The sequence below is a fragment of the Canariomyces notabilis genome, assembly GCF_033297395.1.
Source record: "Canariomyces notabilis strain CBS 508.74 unplaced genomic scaffold N656scaffold_8, whole genome shotgun sequence".
Classification (NCBI taxonomy): domain Eukaryota; kingdom Fungi; phylum Ascomycota; class Sordariomycetes; order Sordariales; family Chaetomiaceae; genus Canariomyces; species Canariomyces notabilis.
In genome coordinates, this window is record NW_027041830.1 from 317,856 (window position 1) to 337,524 (window position 19,669).

At 55.9% G+C, this 19,669-nt stretch overlaps 10 protein-coding genes across 10 annotated transcripts; 5 read left to right on the plus strand and 5 right to left on the minus strand.

Moving 5' to 3' along the window:
• Positions 1 to 1,259: 1,259 nt before the first annotated feature.
• On the plus strand, positions 1,260 to 3,417 carry N656DRAFT_767766 (multicopper oxidase; the record flags this gene model as incomplete). Its single annotated transcript, XM_064813578.1, has 3 exons — positions 1,260 to 1,557; positions 1,613 to 2,096; positions 2,163 to 3,417. 3 exons carry the CDS (start codon positions 1,260 to 1,262, stop codon positions 3,415 to 3,417), a joined length of 2,037 nt encoding a protein of 678 aa, XP_064671004.1.
• A 527-nt stretch (positions 3,418 to 3,944) lies between these two features.
• On the plus strand, positions 3,945 to 4,439 carry N656DRAFT_707839 (kinase-like protein; the record flags this gene model as incomplete). The annotated part of the gene is made up of 1 exon (XM_064811461.1): positions 3,945 to 4,439. A coding segment is annotated over one exon (495 nt), but the record flags the coding sequence as incomplete, so codon positions are not given.
• Positions 4,440 to 5,655: 1,216 nt separating this feature from the next.
• On the minus strand, positions 5,656 to 7,974 carry N656DRAFT_828517 (uncharacterized protein). Its single transcript, XM_064818539.1, has 3 exons — positions 7,720 to 7,974; positions 6,847 to 7,649; positions 5,656 to 6,767 (listed from the first exon to the last, which is right to left on the minus strand). The coding sequence occupies exons 2-3, from the start codon at positions 7,538 to 7,540 to the stop codon at positions 5,866 to 5,868; spliced, it is 1,596 nt and encodes a 531-aa protein (XP_064671006.1). The 5' UTR covers positions 7,541 to 7,649; positions 7,720 to 7,974; the 3' UTR covers positions 5,656 to 5,865.
• A 1,377-nt stretch (positions 7,975 to 9,351) lies between these two features.
• On the minus strand, positions 9,352 to 11,602 carry N656DRAFT_767769 (uncharacterized protein; the record flags this gene model as incomplete). Its single annotated transcript, XM_064813579.1, has 2 exons — positions 9,352 to 11,435; positions 11,488 to 11,602. The coding sequence occupies 2 exons, from the start codon at positions 11,600 to 11,602 to the stop codon at positions 9,352 to 9,354; spliced, it is 2,199 nt and encodes a 732-aa protein (XP_064671007.1).
• Positions 11,603 to 12,686: 1,084 nt separating this feature from the next.
• N656DRAFT_778201 (Nicotianamine synthase) lies at positions 12,687 to 14,224 on the plus strand. Its single transcript, XM_064814964.1, has 3 exons — positions 12,687 to 12,714; positions 12,776 to 13,197; positions 13,266 to 14,224. Exons 2-3 carry the CDS (start codon positions 12,907 to 12,909, stop codon positions 14,016 to 14,018), a joined length of 1,044 nt encoding a protein of 347 aa, XP_064671008.1. The 5' UTR covers positions 12,687 to 12,714; positions 12,776 to 12,906; the 3' UTR covers positions 14,019 to 14,224.
• N656DRAFT_617591 (uncharacterized protein) lies at positions 14,079 to 14,913 on the minus strand. Its single transcript, XM_064810330.1, has one exon. The coding sequence runs from the start codon at positions 14,745 to 14,747 to the stop codon at positions 14,139 to 14,141; it is 609 nt and encodes a 202-aa protein (XP_064671009.1). The 5' UTR covers positions 14,748 to 14,913; the 3' UTR covers positions 14,079 to 14,138.
• Positions 14,914 to 15,017: 104 nt separating this feature from the next.
• Positions 15,018 to 16,216, plus strand: N656DRAFT_778204 (uncharacterized protein). Its single transcript, XM_064814965.1, has 2 exons — positions 15,018 to 15,046; positions 15,155 to 16,216. Exon 2 carries the CDS (start codon positions 15,297 to 15,299, stop codon positions 15,891 to 15,893), a length of 597 nt encoding a protein of 198 aa, XP_064671010.1. The 5' UTR covers positions 15,018 to 15,046; positions 15,155 to 15,296; the 3' UTR covers positions 15,894 to 16,216.
• Positions 16,217 to 16,446: 230 nt separating this feature from the next.
• On the minus strand, positions 16,447 to 17,161 carry N656DRAFT_797311 (uncharacterized protein; the record flags this gene model as incomplete). Its single annotated transcript, XM_064817617.1, has 3 exons — positions 16,447 to 16,784; positions 16,899 to 16,989; positions 17,048 to 17,161. The coding sequence occupies 3 exons, from the start codon at positions 17,159 to 17,161 to the stop codon at positions 16,447 to 16,449; spliced, it is 543 nt and encodes a 180-aa protein (XP_064671011.1).
• A 707-nt stretch (positions 17,162 to 17,868) lies between these two features.
• Positions 17,869 to 18,693, plus strand: N656DRAFT_797312 (uncharacterized protein; the record flags this gene model as incomplete). The annotated part of the gene is made up of 1 exon (XM_064817618.1): positions 17,869 to 18,693. The coding sequence occupies one exon, from the start codon at positions 17,869 to 17,871 to the stop codon at positions 18,691 to 18,693; it is 825 nt and encodes a 274-aa protein (XP_064671012.1).
• A 396-nt stretch (positions 18,694 to 19,089) lies between these two features.
• On the minus strand, positions 19,090 to 19,656 carry N656DRAFT_797313 (uncharacterized protein; the record flags this gene model as incomplete). Its single annotated transcript, XM_064817619.1, has 1 exon — positions 19,090 to 19,656. One exon carries the CDS (start codon positions 19,654 to 19,656, stop codon positions 19,090 to 19,092), a length of 567 nt encoding a protein of 188 aa, XP_064671013.1.
• Positions 19,657 to 19,669: the final 13 nt, after the last annotated feature.

Below are 19,669 nucleotides of genomic sequence, written 5' to 3' on the forward strand. Positions count from 1 at the left end.
TTCATGCCCAAAAGGCATCATCCGCGACAGATCTGGCTTGCCGCTTACCAGCTTTTCGCTTTCGTCACTTCGTGGGTTCCTTGACTTTCTTCCACGTTGTTGCGCCTCTCACGTCGAGCCCTGTTCAACCCAACTACTCAATAAACCATCTCCGGTGGATTGAAAGTAGGTATCTTGATGCCGAATCTCCTTAGTTGCCTGGCTGATACTCCATTGGTCCGGACTCTCGAGATATTTTCGGGAAGAACCTTGCGTAGGAATGGCGATGCGTACGTAACCCCTATAAACAGTCTTGCGTGTGAACAAAATCTCGTTGAGACATCCAATTTGCCTGATGGCAATTATACTAATAGGATGTGGCCATGCTCAAGAAGGGCACAGCTCTAGGGCACACAACTCCTATACTTTCCCATCGGCTGCGTATGGCAATTTCGCACCTTCCCCTCTGTTGCAATAGGATTGGGTGGCCTGAAGCCCTCAACCCCGGCAGAGGTCTCACATCTCGGGTATCTCGAGATTCCTTGGCGCCACCCGCGGCATCCGCCCTGCGCTCTAGATCTGCTGTGATCTGCCAGAAACAGCATCCAGCTCTGGAAGTCTTGCTGGTCTTGTCCTATTTCAGGCGGAACCCCCTACTGTGTCTCTTGTTTTCTCACCCCTGGCTCCAATCAACCATGAGCAACACCGAAGGTCTTATCGTGCTCTGGATGTCAACGCTGCAGCAAAGCTGAAGCCATCACGTCGTGGATCCATGTATTGCTCATTCCCGCCCGTGGCCGTTCCCGCGTTCCGGCCAAGGAATTCTTTAGTCGCTCTTGTTGGAAATGCTCAAGTTTTCCGGTCAAGCGACAGGTAGTTTTGTCCGGCGCTCTCAAAGCTTGGCGCACATATGCGGGCTTGGTGCCGCCCCCACCCGGGCACCGGAACAATCGTCGACAGGATCAATCGGGCTTGTGCGATACAGCAAGGGCTTAGCTAGCTCCATGTCATGGCACAGAGTGATTGGGATCCGCGCCTGCGACGTCTGCAAATCCCGTGCGACTAGTCATGACGATCAACGCCAACAACCGACTGGTGCAGGTGTCGGTGAACACAAAAAAGGAAACTATTAATGGCCGCAGAGATCAAGTTATATACCGTCAAGATGCTGTCTCGAAAGCACTGGGAGAAGCTCTTCTGCCATCCTCGCGGTCCCGTATTATGTCCGTCACGGTGCATTCCTGCAGGTAGCCTGTTCCTGAAGATCTCAGGTCACGGACATGCATTACCTCGTAGGAACCGCCCAGCTATGGCTGGGTGTTCTGCTCGTTGCGCTCGTATCTTGCTCCTTCGCCTCTCCCATCCTCCCCCCTAACCCGGCGGCGCGCCAGGCCCCAGGGCGCAAAACCTTCGAGCTGACCCTGACCTGGGAGCAATATGCCCCGGATGGATTCTCACGAGAGATGGTCCTGGTGAACGGCCAGTTCCCTGGCCCGACGCTGGAGATCGACCAGGATGACGAGGTGGAAGTTGTGGTGCACAACAAGTTGCCGTACAACACCACTATGCACTTCCACGGTCTGGCCCATATTACCTCCGATGCCGTGGAACACCCGAGCTGACCGTGATGCAGGCATTGAAATGTACCTCACGCCCTGGTCTGATGGTGTCCCCGGCCTGTCGCAGCGGCATATCCAGCCGGGAAGGTCGTTCAACTACCGCTGGACCGCCACTCAGTACGGAAGCTATTGGTACCATGCCCACCAGCTAGGCCAGATCGATGATGGCATGTACGGCGCCATCCTCATCCGCCCCAGGCAGAATCAGCCCTTGCCCTTCAGCCTCATCGCCACAGACGAGGTGGCACTGCTGGCAATGGAAGAAGCTGCCAGGCATTCTCACCGGCTTTTGGTTTCTGATTTCAGGCACCGGACGTCGTACGAGATTGACGATATCACCAAGGCTGCGGGGGTAGAGCTTACCTGCTATGACTCGATTCTCTTTAATGGCAAGGGCAGCGTCGAGTGCTGGCCGCCGGAGAAGGTTGCCTCCTTTTTGGATGGCGACCGGAGGACGTATTTGGATAGGGGCAATGGCACAAGCTATACGGCCAAGGGGTGAGTGAGAGACTCTGCTATCAGGTGCATCGGGTGAGTAGCAAAGGGAGGACTAACACATTGAAGCTGCCTTCCGGCCCAGGTCATCGCCAACGTCGTCGAGGCCGAAGCACCGACCAATATATCGGCGATTCCCCCGGACATCTTCGACACATGTACCCCGACCACAGGCACCCGTGAGGTTATCAACGTCGTCCGAGGGCCGTCCGAGAGGTTGAAGTGGGTCGCCATCGACGTCATTGGCACTTTTGGCCTGCTGACGGCCGCGTTTTCCATCGACGAGCTGCCCATGTACGTCTATGCCGTCGACGGCGAGTATATTGTGCCGCAGCTAGTGCACGCCATTGAAGTGAACAGTGGTGATAGGTACTCCGTGCTTCTTGATCTTACCAATGTTCCAGCTGGCGACTACCCCATCCGCCTCGCATCAACCGTCGCGGTCCAAGTCATCGCCGGCTCCGCTACCCTGTCATACCGCGTCGAGGACCCCATAGTCCCGGCCAACGTGCAGCCCAGATTCCCTAACGGTGATCATCAGGGCGGCCAAAGCGGCCAAGGCGGACAAGGCGGGCAAGGTGGGCAAGGCAGCCAAAGCGGCCAAAGTGGACAAGGCGGACAGGACGGCCACAGTGGACACACGGACAAGAAGACAGACCCCTACATCACCGATGGCGGCAGACCGTCCACGACGGACACGATATGGTTCTCCCAGAAGGCGCAGAAGCCCTTCAACCCTGCCGACACCCTTCCCTCGCCCGGAACCTACAGCGTCGCGCAGACTTACAAACTAGTGATGCGCGTGACGGGCCAGAGCTACCAGTGGGCGCTCAACACGTCCTCCATGGACAGCACCCAGACCGACTACCACGCCCCGCCATCGCCCGTCCTGCTCTTCGACCCACAGCCGTACCGGTCCGACAATACGACCATCACAACCACCAACAACACGTACGTCGACCTGATCTTTGTCGCAGAGGGCCCGCAGCCCGCGCACCCGGTCCACAAGCACGGCAACAAAATGTACCTACTGGGCTATGGCGAGGGCGATTTCCCCTGGGCCAGCGTTGACGAGGCCATGCGCGCGGCGCCCGGCCAGTTTGCTCTCAACCTGGTCGATCCCCCGCGACGCGACGGCTACGTCACGCCCGCGGCCGTAAACGGGCCCACGTGGATGGCTGTTCGGTATCACGTTGCGCTGCCTGGTGTGTGGTTGCTGCATTGTCACATTCAGAGTCATTTGCTGGGTGGGATGGCCGTGGTGATTCAGGACGGGATTGATGCGTGGCCGCCGGTGCCGGAGGAGTATCTGACGTACCAGTGATTTCGCTTTCTTTTTCTTTCTGTATAAGGGTGCAAGGCGAGGCGCGCGGGTTAATACTCAATGCGATCGTGTGTTAGTAGATTGGACAATGCGTGAGGCGGTTGGTTACATACGTTGCAAGGTTCAAGCACTTGGGGGATATCAAGCATAATAGAGTTAAGGTAATAGAAGGAGGCAATATCATCGCGGTTGTTTAGAGTTATCATTCCAGTGCCAATTCACAAAGGTTCCAGTGCTACCTGTTAATCAAGAGACAATGGAAGGAGCCAGAGAGGGTATCCCAGGAATTTGAGTCGGGCAGGCTTGACCTGCTATCAAGACCTCACCTGCCCACAGAGAAGACCGATACCTCCTTCCCGCCTCTTTCACAAGTTCCAGGTTCAACGCCAATTTCGTTACTCTCTCATGACTTTGCTCAAGCATCAAAACAACGACTGCCTGATCTGTTTATATCCTTGCTACCACAAAGCTGCAATGCTCTCCGTTGCATATCTTAACCCAGCAACAATAAACTCCTGTCTCCTCATATGGCTCAACTTCCCCCGAAGTATTTCGGCCACTCTCGGGGACCGGTCGAAGATATACGTCGGTATTGCAAAGGCGGCTTCCACCCCATCCACATCGGCGACACTCTGCGCGGCCGGTTCAAGGTTGTCGACAAGCTCGGCCATGGACGGCGGGCGACCGTATGGCTTTGCCGCGACCTTCAACTCGAGAAATGGGTAGCCATCAAAGTCTTGGCTTCTTTCGAGTCGGCCATAAGCTGCGCCGACCTGATGCTTCCAAACCACTTCAGAGTTCCAGCGCCCAAGCCAGAGCTCGAATATTTCTGCTTTCTCCTCGAGCACTTCTGGGCAACGGGACCCAACGGCGCCCACATCTGCATCGTCCTGCCCCTTCTTGGCCCCAGCATAGCCCACGCGACCGACTACTTCTTCGACCAACCATTCGTTCTGAAGAGCGTCTGTCGACAGATGGCGTTGGCAATGCACCTGCTGCACAGCAGGAACATATGTCACGGCGAGTTCTGTCCCTCGCACATTTTCTTCAAGGCATCCGACGAGATCCACCGAGTCTCGGAGGAGGAAATGGTTGCACTGCTTGGACACCCGCACCTCGTTAAAACAAAGAGCTCTCCGCCCGACGACTCAGAGACCTTCTTTTACACACCATGGGGAGAGGTTGAATTTGACGATCACGGCTTCGGCTGTCGCGTTAACGTGCCAGACGAAGAACAAAAGCCCCCGTCACATTACGAGGGAACGTTCGACACCACTTTGGGCCCTCACCTGCCTCAATACCTCGTCAAGCCCGTCAACCTTGCTTTCCCAGATGCTGTGGCCAAGCTCCTCATCTCTGAGTCCGATCCATCCATCGCTATTATTGGGTGGGGTTCATGCTACGAACCATTCATGCTCCAGCGGAGCTCTACACGCATCCCCACGCCGTACGCAGCCCCTGAGAATCTACTAGGCATTGGTCCCCTCAGCTACAGCAGCGATGTCTGGTCCCTTGCCGCGACAATCTTCCACGCAGCGTCTGGTAAACCTCCTTTCCAGAGTCACCTAGGACCCCAAGAGGTCATTCTTTGTCTAGAAGACTACCTAGGGCCAATGCCACTTGAGTACAGATCCGCGTGGATGGAGCGCTCGGCTGAGGCGATCTACCTCAGGACAGGAACACGGATGCAAGGCCCTCTTAGGCCAGGGCTGCCTCCGGATCTGGCAGACCCGTCGCTGCCAGTCAGCAGAATGAAGCGGTTCATCAAGACCACGCAAGACAGGAGAATGGAGCAGTGGGGAACGAGAGATTTCCTCGAGGTAGACCACGTCTTGGGTCATCTCGAGCGGCAGCGGGATGTTGGCTTTGATTACTTCAGCTGGAGACTAACAATTGCTCCGTCCGTCCCGACTGATGAGCCCATTGCCTCGGAGGAGTGGGGTGAACCAGTGATGTTGACAGGTCTTTTGAAGCTCATGTTCAAGTGGCTACCTGAGGACCGGCCAGACATGGATCGAGTCATGAGACACCCTTGGATCTCGTATCCTGCCGGGTTCGCTCTTGTGCTTGAGGAGGGGGGCGCGGCGGCAGCACGCCACACTTAGGTTTTGGAGTATTCTTTCGGATACAATTGATTTGCAGCGTCTAAGCGGGAATTCAAGTTCATTGTCTGTTTTTTGTCCAAGTTGAACAAGGCCAACGGTGCTAAAGATCCGAGACCTCAAGCGACAGCAAAGTTCAACTTCTTCGACTGGTACTTCATTGGTGATGCAAAAGGATATCTGCAATGGAAAATGCTAGAGAAACAGGTTCGTACACCCCGCAAAGACCGTCCTTACTATCCCTAGGTCCTGAAGAACCGTACCCGAGATGAACAACTGAAGAGCTATGCGCCACATCCGCCACACTCCAACCGCCACTCCTTTTTCACTCCATTTCAACCAAGCCCTAGGGCAGTTCCGGCACGTTTTTATTCGTAGGCAACTCGTTCCGATCCCCGGACTCGGGCAGCTCGGTTTTCGGGTCCGGGCTGTCGAGCTCCCTCGGCTCGGAACTGATGACAGTATCCTTGACATCCGTCTCCCACAAGGCCTGGCTCATACCGCTGTCCACCCTGGTGCCATCCGCCGCGGAACCCTCCGAACCGGGAGCATCACCGCCACTGCTGCCCCCCGCCGCGCCCTCCTCATCCACCTTCTTGCCCGCCTTCCCCTTCCTCCAGCGCAACACCCACCACCCCAGCGCGGCCCCGAGTAGCAACACCCCGACGGCCACACCAACCCCAATACCAGCCTGCGCGCCAGTCGACAACCCCCCACTACCCCCCTCGACTGACTGCCCCGCTTCCCCATTCCCGGTCCCGTCACCCGCAGTAGCAGCCGCCGTGACATTGGCCGTCTGCAACGGAGCGGCAGGGTCCCAGTTCCCGTTACGGTAACGCGCCTCGACAAGCCGCCGCCCACCTTCATTCACCTCATCAACAAAATAGTACAAGCGGATAACGCTCTCGCCAATGTCGCTGGCAATAGCAAAGTCAGCGTCGCCCCCGTCAGCGGCGCGCGGCCAGAACTCGGTCGCCTGCTTGGGCTGCGCCCGCCACGCGCTCTCGGCCGGGCCCTCGGAGCCCCCGTTGGCAACCACAAAGGAGGCCACCTCGCGCGGGTACCCGTCGGTGCCCATGTAAAAGACGTGGCGGGTCAGGAGGGTGTCGATGGCGATGCCGAGCGCTTTGGGGTTGCCGGACCAGGCGTCGAGGGTGAATGATGGTGTGGTGCTGTTGTCGTAGGGGAAGGAGGTGGCGTTGGACAGGTTGGTGATGTTACGGCCGCTGAGGGGGGTGGGGAATGTTGCTGGGCAAGGCACTAGGTTTAGTTCTTGTGCTATGGGAGAGGATGGAGAGGTGGGAAGGTACTGGATGGCGAGACTTACAAATGTGCCAGGCACCGTCTATGTTCAAACGTGTCACCTCCATGTTGGCCTCATCGCGGGGGGTTACGACGGTCACGTTCCGCACGCCAGAGAACATGGAGCTGATCGCCATGCCGGAGCGGTGCGTGTTGGTCGACACGGGCCCGCCATAGGACCAGCTCTCGACCTGGGTGAATTTCAACGACTGCAGAGCCCTGGAACGGTCCTGGAAAAACACGCGGTACCCCTCCTGCTCGCCGAGCAGTGTCACCGAGAGGCCCGTCTGCGCGTGCGGGGCCGGTGTCCCCGCGCGGTCCGAGATGACCAGGCTGTCCTGGTGCATGTACCGCCCGGTCTTGAAATCGCACGTGTAGATGGCGTTGACGATATCATCGTTGTTGTTCTGGTAGAACAGGGACGCCCAGGTGGTTGTCTTGTCGAACCAGCCCGTCGCCGCCAGCGAGGTGCCGTTCTTGGGCGCGTACGTCGTGTCAAAGGTCAGGGGAGGGTCGACGGGGTAGAGCGGCGTGTTGTTGCTGTGGCAGAGACTGTACGTGATGAGCCCCGTCGAGGCGTTCTGCATGGCGAAGGACGGGCCAATGTCGGTCCACCATGCCGCCATGGAGCCGCACAGCGTCGGCGTAGGCAGCAGCATTACGAGCAGTGCCCATTGGAGCAGGCGCCCTTGGTGGAGCGACAACTTGGACTTGGCCATGCTGCTGTCCGAGTCGGCGCGGGGAATCTACAGTGTCAAGAACGACTGAGACAGCAAGTGCTGAGTGTTTACCTTGGCCAAGTGCTGGGCTATCAGGCAGAAGAATAATCTGTCGCAGAAAGGACGGTCAGGGAAAGAAATCTCTCACCACGGGAAGCTCAGAGACGGTCTTAACTCACGATCACGGTCTTTACTTCTTAGTCCCGACCTGGTCCGCCAATGCTTACCTTACTTTACCTAACCTGGCTCCCTCTTTACCAAATAAGGGCCGTCTCGCCAGTCGCCACATATTAGCTGGCACCTGGGAGGGCCATCACAATGGTTACCAGGGGGCATGGCCATGACTGGAGGTACTCATGGCGGTGTGGCTGCTCGGGTCTATCCTCGACAGTGTAGGGCCCCGGATGGCATGCAGATGTCATGCATACTACCTACCTACTTACATAGATAGGTGCGTCTGGTCTGTGAAGTGGGTGAGTAGAAGCGTTCCCCCGCACTCTTGGTACTGGCATAAGAAATTACACGAGACGATGCCATCGTGTACCGGGAAGACATATAGCAGAACGTGGGTCTGTTCGACACTTACAGATCAATCATCACGGATGTCAGACTGACAGCAGCACGTCAATCAAAAACTCATCGGCATCATCGTGAAGCTACGACTCCTGACGATCCGCAGTGCGAACATGCTACGGATTCGCACAATCGCAGCCAGCAGACAAAGTAAAAGTTCCAGATATTCGGATTACTCGCAGAGTCGCAGCACAAACGCGGGAGAGGCGATTGCCACCCCCAATTCGAACATCTGAACAAGCCATCTTGATTGGAGCTGGAACGGCAGCTCTGCATTAGCGCCTCCAGCTGCAGATGTATTTGCGATAATCTCTGCTCTTTTTTTCCACCTCATGCTAGGTATGGGTTGCCGGGTTGCAGACAGAATCGATAATGTCACGGCGCCAAGCTGCCATGAGAGGAAAGGAGCTGTTCTTTAAAGTCGCATTGCAGCTCAGAACCCGGTGTAAGCTTACTCAGCGCCCTTGCAAGTTACATACAGGGCATGGAGTGGTAGGTGCTTGTGAGATATGGCCTGTTAGAGTATGACAAAGCTGCTTAGAAGGGCGCTGCTGTTTATATAGGTACCCATGTGGACTCGCTGGGTTCCATGGGTTGACTGTGTCGGTAACTCCGGGGTCGAGGTTCATGCCGAGATCATTCTGCCGAGAAACTACACCTGTACTACTTATCAGTAGTAAGGTTATGTATGTACATACATAGTAACTCCTAATGATAACGCGACAATCAGACACCTAAATATCATTACATCAGTTTGGCTTGGAACATACTGTGTATGCTTAGGTGCCTTATGGAGTAATGGTTTTTGACGATTTCAAACTCCCTGAGTCCCTGCCCCCATCTAAACGGACCTGGCTAGAGGTCTCTGCCAGTGGACTATGTATCTGAAATACCAATGAGGTGGGCAAGCAAATGACAATACCCAACCCCTACACTCCACTGCCCCCTATATCCTAGTGTAGCTGTGACTAATGCGTGTCTTCGAGTGAGGTATCCATGTGGCAGCATAAGCCCTATTCGATATTCTTGGTTCTCTCCTTTCTTCACATACCACTCCATGTAACAGAACACAAATCTATCCTCTAGCCCGGACCGTCTACCTGTATCTTAAGTTGTAGACGGAGGAAACATTACAAAGATGCCGAAACCGAAACGAAACCGCAAGTTTTCACACGCCAAATCCGAAACCCGTAGCAAGAACCGAAGCAACACCGTTATCCCAGACCGAGAACTCCGCGCTAGACTTCAAACTTGCCTTGAACGCCCTGCACCTCCTCCTCAACCTCAATCTTAAAACTCCTCAGCACCTCATTGCCAACCTCAATCGCATCCCTCCTGCTCACGGTACTCCTCACGAGCAGATGCGCGACATACGTCCTCGCCCCGTCGGTAAACAGCGAGATCCTGTCTCCCGGCTGGCAATAATCCACTCCCAGCACAATCCTCTCAGCCAGGTCCGGACGGCGGCGCTTGAGCTCCTCGCAGGGCGACAGTTTCAGCGGCCAGCGAACCGTGCCCGCCTTGGGCGCGGCAACATAGACGAGTCGCGACCAGTACTGTGCCCCCTGCGTCCTGTCCTGATAGGCATGGTCAAACGGGCGGGCGGCCAGCCGCAGCCGCTCGGCATCGCCCACCGCGGCAAGCATGTGCGCCGCGAAGAAGTCCACGCCATACGTATGCCTCGACGGCACCGTCACGCGGTATCCGGGTGGGCGGGCGTTGATCTCCAGCAGCCGACAGGCGGGCCTTTCGGGCGGCGGGGTCTCCTTCCGCACCAGATCGATGATCCCGTTCCCAACATCGCGGTACTCGCACGCCGAGTTGACCATCCGAGCCTCGACGTGAAAAATGCCTGTGCGGAAGCCTAGTTTGACGAGGATATCCCGCAGCGTAGTCCTGGCAATCTCTTGCTCCTCCGCGGGGAGCGCCGACGGGAGGGTGAGTGCCTCGGGGGAGAAGGTGTCGTCGACGGTAGCGTCGCGGGAGTCGGCTTGGCAGGGCGGTTCGTCGGCGATTTCGCAAAAGAGGATCGCGCCATCCAGAAGGACAAAATTGACGTCGATTTCGGGACCGTCGAAGAAGGGCTCAATGACAGCGGCGCTGCCGTGGCGCGACGTGGCCTTCTGCACTGCCGTGGCGAGGTCTCCAATGCTGTTGACCTTGGAGACACATTCAGAGCTCCAGCCCTTTGTGGGCTTGACTATCATGGGGAATGCTGGCGTGAAAGCTTCCTGGAGGTCCTTTGTTCGGCAAGCCAGGAGAGTCTGCAGCTCGTCGAGGCTGCTCACTCTGGCTGTTTGACCGGGCACGTCTTGCAAGAGACGAGAGCGGTACTTGTCGACCGAGGTTTCAAACGCCGAGACAGGACTGGCTGGTAGGCCCAACGCATGGGCGACCCGCGCGACAGTGACGAAGAAGTTGTCGGAAACGGTGAACACTCCGTGGATTGGTAAGGGGTAACTCGCAAGAGACCTGACAATGCGATCGACGATCCCGGCATCTTCGGTCATGTCTGTTGTGAGAAAAGCCTCCCGGTGCATCCTATTCTCTTCGGTATCAGCTTGCAGCCAGTGGCCTTCTTCATCCACTATCACAAGGTCCAACCCCAAGGCTCTTGCTGCGCGATAGATGGGTCCGCCCGCAGTGAGGTTTGGCCGCCCTCTGATCAGCGCAACGCGCTTGCGGGCAATAGGCTGCGGAGTGAGCCATGGTGCGTTGTTAAGTCGGTCTCGGAGCTCGTGGGTAATTCGCATCAAGTGATGCTGGAGGTGGAGAATGGATACGGACGCGTCCAAATCGGCCCACTGAATGATCCCGGCGGCCTGCTCAATGACACTAGCAAGGCCATCTTCCGAGTTGACGGTTGGAGGAGACAGTCTGGGTGCCGTGTACTTCCTCAGAGGCACCGCATTCTCTTGGATCTTGGAGATGGCGATAGGGCAATCCTGGAGGCGGAGATGGAGGAAGCCAGAGCGGCTGACGTAGCCGTCTGACGTAGGCAGGATTGCTGTGAACACGGAAACACCATCGGCGGTCCAGCTGGGGTTACCGAGACCGACATGACTGAGGGCCTGGGCGAAACGACTTGGTGCTTCTGCGGCCGGCCGGTGTCCATTGATGCCGTTCACCCCGTTCACCCCATTCACCCCATTCATCCCGTTCGCCCCGTTCGCCCCTCCCGCTCCGTGCATGCCATTACGCACTGGAAAAGAACCGTACGACCTACGCAGCGAGGGTGGAAGCAGAATGATGTGGGCCACCGAATAGAGGTCACAGATCGAGACAATATCCCAAAAGAAAGGGCGGTAGGATTCCCCCAACACTAGGTCGTATTGGTTAACTGTGGTCTAAGTGGGCAATGTGTAATTGCTTACCATTCCGTTCCGGCGATCCGCCGTTGCATGGGAGTGGGATCCGATCAGAGAATGCATCGGGAGCCACCTTTGGAGGCCAACCGTTCGCCTGGCCCGGGAGTACCCCCACAGCCATGACAGACGAATGACGGTAATCGAGAGGTAATCGCTGTCGAATCAGGGGATTGGACTCGGGTCGAGCAGTGGGATTGCTTTACAAGTCGGGTTCCAAGTGGGCAGCGCAAGGGAAATCTTTTGTTGAAGTTAAGAACAAACCTCAAAGCAGTCGCCAGGCCCTCGAATCCTGAGACTTGGGAAGAAACCCCAACGCAGGTATTATATGTAAGTATCCACAAGGGAATTAAGAAAGAGGAAATGAAAACTGGCAAGCAACAGTGACCCAGTGAGCGTGAAGCGCAAAGAAAAACACAAACGAAGTTCAGACGGTTGGGACTCGGGAAGAGAGGCAGCGAGGCAACGAGGTCTTGCTTTGTATGCCTACCCAAGACCACGCAACCTCATTCACCGCTTGGGACGGCCCAGGAATTGTGCAACGACAGGGCCATAATCTCTGCGTCATCGGGGCGTCCATCTCCGGCATTAGATGGAACGAGCAATCAGCCAACGGTTGGGCTGATTGGGTTGATTGCTCCCGAGAAATTGAGAGAATGAGAACCTTGAGAGACAGATCTGAAATCAGATAAACAAGGGTCAAGGACCCACAACTGCGTGTCCCTGCTTCTCTTTCCAGTTAGACTGCTTGAGCCCTGACCGCCGCCCTCGCGACGTCGGAGATTTCGCAGACCAGACCAAGCCGGAAAAGGGGAAGCCTGCGGGTCAGGCACCTTGATGGCCAAAACACCAAGGCAGGACCAACCGGCACTGCGGTCCTGCCGGACCAAGGAGGGGCGGCAGATCCCCGTGGCCTCCCGCGTTGGAAGTCACAGAATCAGATGAATCGTCTCTAACCGCCTATCGTTAGCAGAAATTGGAAGCGAGAAAAAAGTCGCGCGACAATGGAACACCATGTAGAGCCGAAACAACTTAATCAAGCAAACGAGCAGGCGACAGGTGGCGGTCAAGCCTGAGTTGCACCACTCGCAATTCACGTACTTGAGTACTAACGTTACAGAGTACATTTGCAACGAAATGCAGATATAGGCCACACGGCGCCTCACTGCCTCGTCCGGACATCCATCTGTCTCAGCTCGCCTCGTCATCCCGTTTCTAGCCCTGCCAGTAGCGAGTGTTTGTTCTCCAGCCACTTCCGCCCTTTGGGTTGAGGAAGGGACCTGACTCGAAAGTTCAGACGCCCACAGTACACAACAGCGCGACACCTGTCCCACGCTGCTCAGAGCCTCGAGATTTCTGCTTAAATACTCGACTCCTTGCGTTACCTCCCCGCTGCCCGAGATCCGAGGCAGCGATTGCCCTGGCAACATGTCTCTGCTCTCCTCGTTCCTGCGGCTAAGAAGCTCTACCAACAAGATGGAGCCTTGTCCCTGCGCTTCGCACGATTCCCTCACAATTGTCGAGAAGGCCGAGGTTCTCCAGAGCCAGCTTGCCGATGCCCGCTCAGAAAAGGTCCAATGGCTTGTCAAAAGCATCACCGAGACCCACACAGAGCTGCTCAAGCTCCCGCATTTCAAGCCGGGGAAAGCCATCAATCAGTTGCTAGGGAACCTTGTCTCCATTTGCTCCGAGATTTATGATCGGGAGATTGTTGAGAAGGTAAGCTTACAGCCCAGAGCTCAAACTCCATTAGAGGAAAGGTACTAACGGCGACGGCAACTGCTTAGGTTCTGAGGCACCGCGAAATTCAAGCCGTGCTGCCCTCACTGAGGCAGATCTGCGCCAAGGCCGAGTCATGCCTCGAATTACACTGGGCCGAGCACATCGTAGCCGGCCAGGGAGCTGACCAAGTGCGCGAGCGCCTCAAGACCTTTCCCTACTACGACAACTACGAGGAGCTGACTCGGTTAGAGCTCTGCGCCATTCTCTCCGCCACAAAGACAGCCCCGAGACGAGTGGCATTCATTGGATCCGGGCCGCTGCCGCTGACCTCTCTTTGTCTTCTGGACTCGCTGAAGAACGACGCGCTCATCGAGATCATGTCACCACAACGTCGAGAGTCTCAGCAGCCCTCAAGAGACGCCGATCCCGTCATACTCAACGTCGACTACGACGAGACGGCCATCGCGGCCTCGCTCAGTCTGTGTCTGGCGCTGGGCGAGCAGGGGAGAGGCATGGAATTCATCTGCGCCGAGGCGGCATCGCCTGCCAAGGACTTGAGCGAATTCGATGTGGTGTACATGGCCGCGCTGGTCGGCATGTCGCAGACGCAGAAGGAGGGCATCATCCTCCAGGTGGCCGACCGCATGAGGAAAGGGGCGCTGCTCGTCGTCCGGAGCAGCTGGGGCCTCAGGACCTGCCTATACCCAGAGGTGGACCTGGCAACAGAGAATCTCCTGAAGCGGCTGGAGACATGCGTCGTGGTGCACCCGTACGGCCAGGTCGTCAACTCGGTCATTGTTGCACGGGTCAGGGGGTAGGAACAGGTGATAGAGGACGTGGGGAATCAACTTGGTTCAGGTACAGCATGTATCAAGCATTTCCGGGGGCCATCTGCCAGCAGGTTCGGGGGCGTAGTTAGACGTCACATTTTCGCAGGGCTAGACGCGATTCCCGCCATCGGTAGTAGTGCGCATTAATAGACTTACCGGGACCACGTGGTGGCGCACGTCCCGTGCTGCGTCCACACAAGGGTTCCGAGTGCAAAAGAATGATGAGAGCGTCCGAGTGTGCGACACCGGGACTCGGGATTCCGTGTTTGGCCGGGTCCAATCAGGTCTCTTTGTCCCAAACTCCGAATCCAGAACCCTCAGCCCTACTGCGGTAAGCAATGCCTCCCTCTTTACCGCGCGCCCGCCATGCCCCGAACGCCAGACCCGACAATAGCAGGTGGCTTTCGACCCCGCCTCCACAAGAAGTCCAGAGGTGAGAGGTAGTCGTACCCGGAGTGCTGCCAGACCTCTACCCCACTCTATGGTATTCTGAGGGAATTGCAGCTTGAGTCTATTTGTTTCCAATTGTCGAATACTGCTACCTCGTAGTCTATACGATGCAACAGCGCAGCGTTCATGATGCGATTTGACAACTTCCGGAATGCTGCCGAGCCTATATTGTTCCCTATCAAAAGGGATACAAACTGCAGCTGGGCACGCTGCGAATCGTGACAGGTGAACTGGGCTGATTGGGGGCAATATTGGTGTCGCGACCATGGATCGCGTTGCAGCATCCAACCCTACGCTTCAATGTTGGTATACGAGGTATCATCGATGGATCCTACACCACGCAATTTCGCGGTTGCTCACCGAGAGAGGATGGACCTAGCGTTCTAGGCCTTTGTCGGGGCTTCAGGCTGAGCCAAGGTTGGGCTGATGGCTTTGCTTCGGCGGTGCTGGGCTGGCAGCTGGTCGACGGAAGCGGAGGAGCGCCACACGGCGGTATGCGCGCCATCGGGTCATGGCTATGTCAGGGTACACGCTGCGGTACATACATACTCAGACCTAGAATAGATGTGAGTTACTATGGTCCATCACTGAGTGAGTGAATGGGAAAGGGGTATATAACACCTCAGATGTCCAACCATCTCAGCATCCAATGGATCTCTTCTCACCATCATCAGCATCAGCATCTTCATAGCATCTTCACTACCAAGCTTCTTCACAATCTAAGGTACCATACCTTAGATCAACAACTCAAATACTGCACTTACATCTCAACCCTCATCACCAAAATCAACCGCCAAAATCAGAATGCTCACCAACATGAACGCCCTCCTCCCCCTCCTCCTGGCCGCCGCCACGGCCCCCTTTACTCTCGCGGCCCCAGCACCCGCACCCGCCCAGTTAGACGCCCGCACTTCGCCATCCGAAATCCTCCCCACAACAATAATCAACCACGACATGTCCTTCAGCTCTCCCAACGTCTGCCTCCACCCCTCCGCCAGCGAGGTCTCCATCTACAAAACCTCCTCCGGCGGCGGCCGCTCCGTCATGTACAGCTTCACCTACCCGTCCATCCCGGCAGGCGCCCAATGCTGGCTGGAACTGACCACCACGGGGTCGACCAACATTGTCCCGAGCACCGGCGCACAGGTGGATGTCTTCACCCAGTGGGCCGCGGGCAAGTGTGACGGGGTGGCGACGGGGAATAACAGGAATGTGTATCTTGGACGGTTGAATGTGCCCAAGGCGGGGACTGCCAGTTGGAAGATGACGGGGAGTTCGTATCTGACGGGGAAGATTCCGTGTCCCAAGGCGGGTACGGTGGAGAATTTGGAGGTGGTGGTGGCTGGGGATTCGGGCGAGGCGAGTTTCTCGCAGGGTGCCGGGGCTGGGTTGAGGATTATGTATAGTTCTTGATCGGAGTTTGAACTCAACATTGGGCGGGTCAGGGGGTGGTTAGTTGTGATATGATGATATGCGGGATGGGGATGCTGATGTTCTATTGTCACCTCATGCAATGTCAAGGAACAGGCCGGTTGCACTGAGGGATCATGGGGATAGGTACTAGGGGTTAGGCGTTTTGAGTTTTCAGGGCTACTTTTCCTTCATGGGATCTACTTCCTTTTTTGGCTCTGATATGAGTCGAGTTGTTGAAGGTCGGTTATGGTTGGCTTATACAGGGCATTTCAGCATTCATTTATAGCGGCTGCTTCTAATACTATGGTCTGGTTGGAATTCTTACCTTCTTGGCCGACATATTCAGCTGCTCGCTCGCTGGGACTCAGGGGTAATAGTGCATATGGTAAGGGAGGATACTTGGGGGACAAACAAACAATAATGATACTTGTCTAATTGTCTAACGAAATAACGAGTGGCTGTACCTCCGGCAGACCTGCTGCTCTCGGTTTAGGGATGGCTCCGGGGTTTCCGGGGTATCTGTTGCGGTATACCGTATCATGTATGGGTCCCGTCAGGGCTCAGATCGTGCCGGTGATGGGGGAGACGTAGCTGCGGGAACGTATTCGGCCATGGCAAACAACCGGTATCCTCTGTTAGATTGTGGCTGGCTCTTGTCATGGTATACCACGTCGAAGTTTGTGTCGGTTGGATTTTTGCTGTATACCAGGCGAGCTGCCCCGGGCCGATTCCGGTCACGGGGGCCTTCATGGAGCCAACCAGTTGTATGCCCAGGTCTAACCGGAGTATGAAGCAAGGGCGGCTCTGCCTTAAGCTCGAGTCCTTCGTCGTTTCTAAAGACGCTTGGATAGCAAGGGTGATTCTCATGCGCCTTGCGGGGTGCGGCCAGCACTAACATGGACAGTGTCAGTCATGATATCTCTCGGTTGAGTGTCAATGAACAAGCAGAGTAACCATCTCTAAGATTCGCAGCTTCCCAAACATCAAGGAAATGCACCTGCTTACCATCGGCAGCCTGCGCCCGTACTTCCCTCGCGTAGATCCACGTCTGGCTGTTGGGCTTTCTGTCATCCCAGGGTGTTCCCTTCAAGTCGTACTGTTGGTTGTGAGTAATTGTACTAGCATATTCTAGTACCCCAGGAAAGTGCATTTACAAAGGAAGAAACGGTTGGGGTGCGGCGTAATTGACCCGAGTCGCATTCCGAATGTTCCCCTGATGAATCCGTTGTCTCGGAGCCCGCTGTTTCCGAGGTCGCCCTTCCTGACATCCTCGAGCCAATAGCTATGTTAGCTAACAAAGGTATTATAGGGCGTTAAAGAACAAAGACAGTGATATACGGGCTGAACAAGCTGATGACACACGACGATAGCTGGGACTGAACGTAGCTGGCATCAACACCGGCTTGGAGGGCGCATCAGTCTTGATTTTATATCTTTCTAGACGGTATACCGTCCTCCTCAAGCGTTTGCGGAATGCTTAGGACATTGTGAGCACGTCAGAGCAGTTCCGCGCCGCGTTCCATCACCGAGATCGTCTTCATGTTGTATCTTTGCCAACGCTTCAGACGCATCATGACACCGGGTTAGCCCAACCCGTCTTCGAATGAGACTCTTCAGGAAGGAATGGTAGGTCTCAAAAGCATTGTCAGTGGGCTTTACGGTGCTGCTCATTCATCAAAAGGTCTGGGCTTTTCGGTGCCTTACAACGCCTCTGTTCCCAAGGAGCGCCCTTCTCTTTGTCCACGCACCCCTGCCAGGCAATGATAAAACACCTCTCCTGTCCGCCAGTTTCGCTTCAAGTCTTCCCATCAAGATATTCTACTCGGTCACTCAGACAAGCATTGGGTATCAACACAACAAGTCAGACAATTATTCAGCTCCTCAAGTTTACAATTCGTTTCAACTCAGCAAGCGCTGACTTCACCACCAAGCCCTAACCCACCCCACCATTTCAACGAAGATCAACACCTACAACATGGAAGCTATTCTTGATTCCATCAATGCTAATTTTGGGCAGCGGCGGGACTATCCTCCCACTCAAACTGCACTCAAGGGCATCAGGAGTGCCCTTGAGAGCCCCCTGAATACTACCGATGGCAAGGCTAAAACAATGGCTGGATATTGCCGACTCGCATTCGAGCAGGAGCTGGCCACCCAGCCTGTGGAATGCCATGGCCAGGCAGTCAGCGAAGTCCAAAAGATCATTCGCCAGCTCTCTCTTGTTCTTCCGGCCAACCATCCCTGGCAAGATGCCACGGTGAAGTGCATGCACATTCTCCGCGAGGAACCGGGCGAGTTCGGTGGGATCTTTGAAGCCAGTGAGCACTATTTTGTTGACGCTCTCCGTTCTAACCCGGTCCGTTGGGGTAAGGTCGAAGAGCCTGCTAATATCCAGCAGGATATCGAGAAGTGGAAGAACCTCAACTCCTTTTTGGCCCGTGTCACCGGCACCGCAGGCGGCACGGAGAACGTGAGAGGTAGGTGGATTCCATGGTCCAAGGACGCTCTGCATCGGGCTCTCAATGTTGGCGCAAACACAAACCTTGAAGCTGACATCATTGAGTGCTACTTCTGGGTGGCCACTGAGTGGCTCCTGTGCGCTGCATATGAGATTCTGGTCGAGTTGAGCAGCCAGAAAGATGATGCACCCGTTCCCTCCAAATGGAGGACCTGGATGGACAAGCTCATTGAAGCTTGTGCTAACCGCCATGACCTGGGACTCAGTGATGAGGTCTACTCCCGGATCTTGGACGCCGTGCGGAGCATGGCAGTTGCCGAAGCAAGACTTGTACAAACCTGACCTGCCATAGATCCATGTTGGCAGACATCAAGTCGGGCAAAACGAGACTGCCCGGAGCAGGATCTATTGTCCACGGTAAGTTACCTCAGGTGTTGTTCCTATAGATAAAACAGTTTCAGTCTAATTTCTACCTCATCTATCTGCAGTGCTACGGATAATTCCATGTCTCTACTAGTACATAAAACGACCGAACTCTGTAATGTAACCCAGCCACCATGTACCTAGTTACCATAAGCCCCTGAATGACATAAACAAACACCTTATCCTTTACCCTCCACACCCTAACCGACCCACTATCCACTCCCTCCCATCACCATCCTCCTTACCTCTCAACCCCTCCTACTCCCACACCCTTCCCCCGCTCCCCTAAACAAGCCCCCCTCCACCTAAGCTGTCTCAGTCACGCGTATTCCTTCTATACCTCGGCGGCGGACCACCCGGCTCATCCTCCCAAAAGGTATCAAACCTCTCAATCCCCCCGACCCTCAACAACCTATTCGGCCCCAGCCACCAATTCGTCCCCCTGGCCAACAACAACGGCCGTTTCTTAAACCCTTCCGGGTCACACTTCGGACACGGCCAGAGCCGCACCGATCCCGCACGCAGCACAGTCCGGTACTGCCCCGTACACCCTTCAAACCTCCTATCGACACTACCGCGACCGTGACGTCCGTGACGACGACGGCGGCGGGAGAAGAACCTCCGCCAGCCGCGCCGATCACGGCGGTTCTCGCACTTGTCATAGGCAACTCTCTGAAAGACGTGTTTCGGCTCGCTCTTGCACCAGGCGTACGTGTACACCATGACACGCTTGCGACAGCCGCAAGGCGGGCGCTGCCAGCGCGGGGCAAGGAGCTTTTCTAGCTTGTCGAGTCGTGAGAACGGTGAGATTTCACCCGTCGCACGAGGGACTGGCAGAGGCCGAGGCGGAGGCGAAGGCGAAGGCGGGCGCTGCGTGGTCATGCTGAAGTCTGGG